This window comes from Penaeus japonicus, unplaced genomic scaffold (genome assembly GCF_977035675.1).
Source record: "Penaeus japonicus unplaced genomic scaffold, GWHDUDI00000001_assembly GWHDUDI00000022, whole genome shotgun sequence".
NCBI lineage: Eukaryota > Metazoa > Arthropoda > Malacostraca > Decapoda > Penaeidae > Penaeus > Penaeus japonicus.
Window position 1 is genome coordinate 5,135,389 of NW_028234424.1, and position 7,500 is coordinate 5,142,888.

At 29.4% G+C, this 7,500-nt stretch overlaps 1 protein-coding gene across 1 annotated transcript in view; it reads right to left on the reverse strand.

Moving 5' to 3' along the window:
* Window positions 1-6,657: 6,657 nt before the first annotated feature.
* The window catches only part of LOC122258393 (transient receptor potential cation channel subfamily M member 4-like), a 26,409-nt gene continuing 25,566 nt past the window's right edge, over window positions 6,658-7,500 (reverse strand). Inside the window, exon 28 of the mRNA XM_086549365.1 lies at window positions 6,658-7,287. Coding sequence (XP_086405491.1) covers window positions 6,853-7,287 — 435 coding nt within the window. The 3' untranslated portion in view covers window positions 6,658-6,852. The remainder of the gene's footprint in view (window positions 7,288-7,500) is intronic.

Below are 7,500 nucleotides of genomic sequence, written 5' to 3' on the forward strand. Positions count from 1 at the left end.
AATAATTTCATAACGTTTTCCAGTTATTTTTCAATCCTTTTAGTAATTCTTCGATATTTTGTAAATCTTATTTAATCTCTAGAATTGATTTCAATATGTTTTATACCAAACTAACGTAACATTTTCTTAATTCTTATGTCATAAAGAACAGGAAGTTATTTAATTAATCTACAATGGCACTTCATCTATGAGTGCTATAAATATACATTCAGTCATTCTTTTCAATATTAATAAATTAAAAGTGTTAAGTACCATAGATAATACTCAACTCACTTGCAATTATAAAAAAAAAATATTTGTTTTTTTTAGGACACTTTTTCAGTCTTGAATTCACCTCTCAAAAGAACAGTCACATTGTAATAATATCACTGATTATGATATTCCAACATCTAATACTGACTAGAGGAGGAAGGGATGGAGGATGGAAAATAGGAGAAGCACGCACACTAAACACACACACACATGCAGGCACATTCTCTCTCTCTCTCCTTCTCTCTTTCTCCCTCTCTCCCTCTCTCCCTCTCTCTCTCTCTCTCCAGTTTGCTATCTTTACTCGATGGGCCATGTGTGTGGTTTTTGTTCATATTTAGCATTTAAATATGATGAAGCATAAATACAATTCCTCCAAATCAAGCAGCCAGTCAGAAAATCAGGACTATTAGTTCATATAACCCATGCAGTAGGGTACAAAACATACTACTTCCTGTATATGGGATATCTCTTGGCCGCTGTGCTCGCTAACTTTTGGGATTGTGTCGACTACCTGCCATATCAAACTGGGTCCAGAGGCTGGGAGACATCGTGCACCCAGGAAGAGCGTGCACAAATATTTCTTTTCATTCACATTTTCTTCCTGGGCGAGCAGTGCCTCTCAGCAGCTGTGCTGGCTCATCCTGGTGGACAGAATTTTAAAAAGCCCTCTTATGACTTCAAGTCGATGAGCTCTCACAATGGGTAGGGCCCAGCGGCTCAGACGCCTATAACCCAAGAGGAACATTTATCAACACTGGTTTTCGTTCTCATTTTCTCCCTAGATACTCAGTGCCTTTCAGCTGCTTCGCAGGCTTCTGGTAGTGGACTAAATGAAAAAAGCCAACTTTTGGCCTCGCAGAACTCCTTTACCTTGCAGGACTCAGTGGCTGGGGACATCTGCACTAACAATGCTATTCGTTCCCCTTTTCCTTGTACACTGTCAATCTATCAGGCCCTGAAGTGACTACCATCTTGAGCCGGCCTATCTGCTTTCCCTATAACTAATATTATTTTTTTACCCCTTCCTTATCGTTCCTCTATCCCATCTTCCTCTCCCCCACAGCAACAGGGCATTTCTTGAAGTTTTACTCATGGCTCACATTTAGTAAAAAATTAATCGACAAGATTGGTTTGCTACTATGATTTTTATGGCAGGGTAAGTGGGTTAACTGTAGGGTACTAATAAAATAATGTGAACTACTGAAGCACAAACTGTACCATATATACAATTCTAGGTAATATACATTTGATGTTATGGCACACATGATAATAGTATTCAAAAAGATGCTATAGGGTTATTCTGATGCGACAATAAGTACTGATCTTCTGATGCTTAGCAATAAAGATTATAGGGTTCCTATTGCTCTCAGAAACATTGGGAGACTCGAATAAGTGTCATTCTAATACTATATTGTGCCACACAATGTATGCCTGAAAAGGATTCATGATTTTTTATCAAATGTTTATATAGACTAAACATTTTTATTACTCATGAGATTAGAAGGAGTACCTATCATCATTATTATGATTGTTATTATCATCATCATTATGATAATCCTTATCATTATTACTACTACTACTACTACTACTACTACTGCTACTACAATTATTATTATTATCATTATCATTAACATCATTATTATTAATAGCTTTATCATTATCATTATTATCGTTATCATTGTCGTTATCATTAGCATCATCATTAATGTTATCATTAGCGTTATCAAATTTATTATCATTGTTATTATCATCATAATAGTTATTATTATTATCATCTTTATTATTATCATCATTACTGTCAGTACCATCATCATTATCCTATTATCAGTATTTTCATTAATGTAATTTTATTATTATCATTAGTAGTAGTAGTAGTAATATTATGATTATTATTATCATTATTATTATTATGATTATCATTATTATTATTGTTCTATCATTGTTATCATAATTATCATTATCATCATTATCATTATCATCTTCATCATCATCATTATTATTATTGTTATTTTATTATTTATTATCATCATCCTTATCATTAGCAGTATAATTATCAGTATTTATATCATAACCAAAATTGTCATTATTACTATTATCATTATTATCATTATTTTCATTATTACTTTTATCTTCATTATCATCATTATCCTTATTATTTGTATTATCAAGATTATTATGATTATCATCATTAATATTATTATCACAATAGTCATTATTATTATCATTGCTACCCTTAATGCCATAACTACTACTAGTACAACTATTATGTATATATTACATTGCTACTATCAATATCATCATTATTTCTATTTCTTTTGTTATTCTATTAATCATTGATATTACTATCATACACATACACATACACACACAGAAACACATATATATAGATACACACATACACGCTTGAGTAACTTAAATTGCATTTCTTACGATAATTGAATGCTAATATTCAATAATTTAGTTTGTTCCTAATTTACATAACTAATGGAAAGTGCTTATCTAAGCATAGAGTTTACTGTATGACAAAGGAAATGCCTTAGATAAAACCATTATTATAATAACTTTGGTATTGATGATGAATATAATGCCAACTTAACCATTTAATAACCATTGTATGAGAAGAAATGATAAGGATGATAATGATAATGTCGACAAAATTAATGATAATAACAGTGTAGATTTGATTTATGATGATATTAGTGCTGATAGATATGTGTGAGTTGTGGTGAATATTGACAAAGTTGTTAAAGATAACAATAGTGAGAATAATGATACTAAGTCCAATGATAATGATGGTGACTATATACAATAAGAGAAAGAAAGATAATGACAACAGGGAAATGAAAAAATAATGATACTGATTATAACACTAATGAGTTGAAGAAAATGATGATTAAAATAAAAACATTTATAAAAATATCAAGACTTCTGCTACAGTACTACTTATGATGATAATGATAATGTCAATAATGATAATATTAATAACAATAGTAACGACAACGGTATTAACAATAATGAATATTAATGACAATACTAATGATGGTAATGATAATGATCGAAATTAGAATGATGACAATGATAGTAATTATAATAGTCATAGTAGTGATGATGATAACGATATCAATGATGTTGATAATAATGATAATGATAATAACAATAATAAAATTGATAATTATAGTTATAAATTCATGATAGTGATAGTAGTAATAATAATGAATTAATGATGATGATAATGTTAATGATGATATAATTGATGATGATAATAATAACAATAATAAAATAATGATTATAAAAAATAATGACAACAATATTAGTAATGATATTGCTTTATGATAAAGATAATGATAATGCTATAAATGATAATTATGATAATGACAATAATGGTAATGATGATAACAACAATGATAATAATGATAATGAAAACAGTAATGATGATGATGAGGGTGAGGATGATAATGAAAAGGATAATAATAACAACAATAATAGCAAAAGCAAAATAAAAAAGACAGTGTAATGTGGGTTTTTATCCGCAGAGTTATCACCGAAATTTAATGCTATCCAGGTTTACAAGGAAATTTTGCGTCGAGGTATCATCCTAATGGCACGAGATTGCTTCTAATGTTTTAATGATCTGTATGAAAATTTCAATTGTTATAAAATTATGATAGTGATAGTAGTAATAATGATGAATTAATGATAATGATGATGATAATGTTAATTATGATATAATTGATAATGATAATATTAACAATAATAATGATAATAAAATAATGATTACAAAAATAATGACAATGATAGTGGTAATGATAATAAGTTAATGATAAAGTGGATGATAATAATACTAATAATGATAATTATAATAATAATAATAATAATAATGGTAATGGTGATAACAGCAATGATAATAATGATAATGATACTGATACCAATATCAATTACAGTCATGAAAACAGTAATGATGATAATGAAAGTGAAGATGATAATGAAAAGGATAATAACAACAACAACAATAATAAAAAAAAAATCGACATAGTTAAATGTGGGTTTTCATCCGCAGAGTTATCATCGAAATTTAATGCTGTCAAGGTTTACAAGGAAAACCGAGAAAAGTTGGCGTCGAGTTATCATCCTAGTGGTAAGAGATTGCGGCTAATGTTTTAATGATCCGTATGAAACTTTCAGTGTAAGGTTTTTGTGGTTTCATACCACATTTCTCTTCTCATGTCCTGGGATATAAACTTTCTGGTATGGCAACAATTCTGTACTGTCTTTGATTCGGGGAAATAAATGGGAGTGAAAAAGGTTTTATCTTTGACTGACTAATTTATATATAGATTAATTAATTAATTTGTTTACTATATATACATTTGTCCATCAATTTGTTATAATAAGTCAGTCCATTTATTTATCATTGGTTTACTTCCATAACAAACTCCTAAGAAAAGATATCACGTGGTACATTTTAAGTACGACTACGTCAGTCTTGAATAAAAGTCTGTCTCTCTCTGTTTCTCAACCATTCTGCTTGGTTATTTCAGACATTTTTTCATCTTTCTCTTTTTCTAACGTTGTTCTAATATCTATCCATGATTTTTTAAAAGTTGAAAAAAAAAATCTGTGGGGTTCCATGTGCCCTCGCGCCACGGAGATGAATAAATTATGATAATAAGGATTCATGTTAGATATCTAAATTATAAAGATAGTGATAACAACAAAACACCAACAATAGGAAGAGAAGTTATAAAGCAGAAGAGGGAGAAAGAGGAAGAAGTACAGGCAAAGAAAAGAGGAGGAACAAGGACAAACTTAGAAAGAAGAGGGAAGATAAGACATGGAAAAAAAATAGGTAGGAGACGAAGGAAATCGATAAAAACATGAAAAGAAAATACATACACAAGAAAATACACAAATACACAAATCCTTGTAAACCTGGATAGCATTAAAGTTCGATGATAACTCTGCGGATACCAACCCACATTACACTATATCGATTTTTCTATATTATTGTTGTTGTTATTATCTTTTTCATTATCACCTTCACTTTCATCATCATCATTACTGTTTTCATGACTGTAATTGATATCGGTATCAGTATCAATATCATTATTATAATTGCTGTTATCACCATTACCATTATTGTTATTATTATAATTATCATTATTAGTATAGTCATCTTTATCATTAACTCATTATCATTACTACTATCATTGTCATTTTTTTATAATCATAATTTTATTATCGTTATCATTGTTATTATTATCCTTATGTTATATAATCATTAACATTATCATCATCATTATCATTGATTCATTATCATTACTACTATCACTATCATAACTTTATAACTATTGAAAGTTTCATACGGATCTTTGAAACATAAGCCTCAACCTCTTGCCATTAGGATGATACCTCGACGCCAACTTTTCTCGGTTTTCCTTGTAAACCTGGATAGCATTAAATTTCGATGATAACTCTGCGGATGAAAACCCACATTTAACTATGTCGATCTTTTTTTTTATTATTGTTGTTGTTATTATCTTTTTCATTATCGTCTTCACTTTCATCATCATCATTACTGTTTTCATGACTGTAATTGATATTGTATCAGTATCATTATTATCATTGTTGTTATCATCAGTACCATTATTGTTATTATAATAATTATCATTATGTGTATGTATATATACATAAATAAAAAAATATATATATATATATATATATATATATATATATATATATATATATATATACATATACATATATATATGTATATATCTATATATGTATATATATACATATACATATATATATATATATATTATATATAAATATATATATATTATATATATCTATATTTATATACATATATATCTATATCTATCTATCTATCTATCTATATATATGTATATATAGATATAAATATATTTGTAGTATATGTATATGTATATGTATATATATATATATATATATATATATATATATATATATATATATATATACATATATAATATATATATATATATATATATATATATATATATATATATATATATATATATATATATTATATATATATATATATATATATATATATATATATATATATATATATATATATATATATGTATATATATAATATATATATATATATACACACCCATATTATATATATATATATTATATATATATATATATATATATATATATATAATATATATATATATATGATGACCAAAAGATCGAGGGAAAACAAAAGCAACGTCTGGATGTTTTGATTCAAGCTTTATTATTGATACACAACAGTGATACGATTTCTATAAACATTTTTATCGGGTGCTTAAACTATGAAAATTTAATAAGAAGAAAGAGAGAGAGAGAGAGAGAGAGAGAGAGAGAGAGAGAGAGAGAGAGAGAGAGAGAGAGAGAGAGAGAGAGAGAGAGAAAGAGAAATAGAGGGAGAGAAAGAAAGGGGGGTGGACGGAGAGGGAGAGAGGGAGAGTCATTTTGATTCCAATAAGAGCGTTGTGCATGTTAGCGTCTTTGTTTCCATCTGTTTTGCATGTAACAACCTACGGCTATCTTGTTTATAGAAAAGAAAACCTATTTCCTTTTTCTATACTGTGTCTTTGTTTTTGATTTAATTGGTTTAAGTATTGGCAGTATTTCTTCTTCTTCCTCTTCCTCTTCCTCATTCTCAACCTTCGCTCCTTTCAAACCAACCTGGGACTTTACGAACAAAGATGCCTCTTCTTCCTCCTGTTCCTTCTTCCTTCGTCTCTCATTTTCTTCTTCCCTTTCCCTATCCCTCCTTTCCTTCTCTTCTCTCCTTCTCCTACTTTCTTCATCTTCCTTAGCTCTCTCCTTCGCCTCCGATAGCCGAATTTTCCTCAAGATTTCCTGGATATCTTCGATCATTTTGACCTGCGTGGCCTGTAGTTCATCCAGTCGGGTCGTGACTCGCCCAGCTGCAGGTCGTCTCGAGTTGCCGTGACTTGTGTGAGGGCGGGATTCTCTGCCTTGCCTCTCGCTTGCCTGCTGGGAAGAAAAGGGAAAATGCTTTGAAGAAAGGGGGGAAAGGATGATGGAAGTGGAAGAGGCTAAGGAGAGAGGGAATGACGAAAAAAGGGTTAAAGGTGGCATGAAAATGGAGGAGGGAATGAGGAAAGGAGAATGGCAGACGAGGATGGAGCAGGAAGAAAAAAAATAAGGAGGGAAAAGGACTATAGAAAAAAAAATACTAGAAAGGGT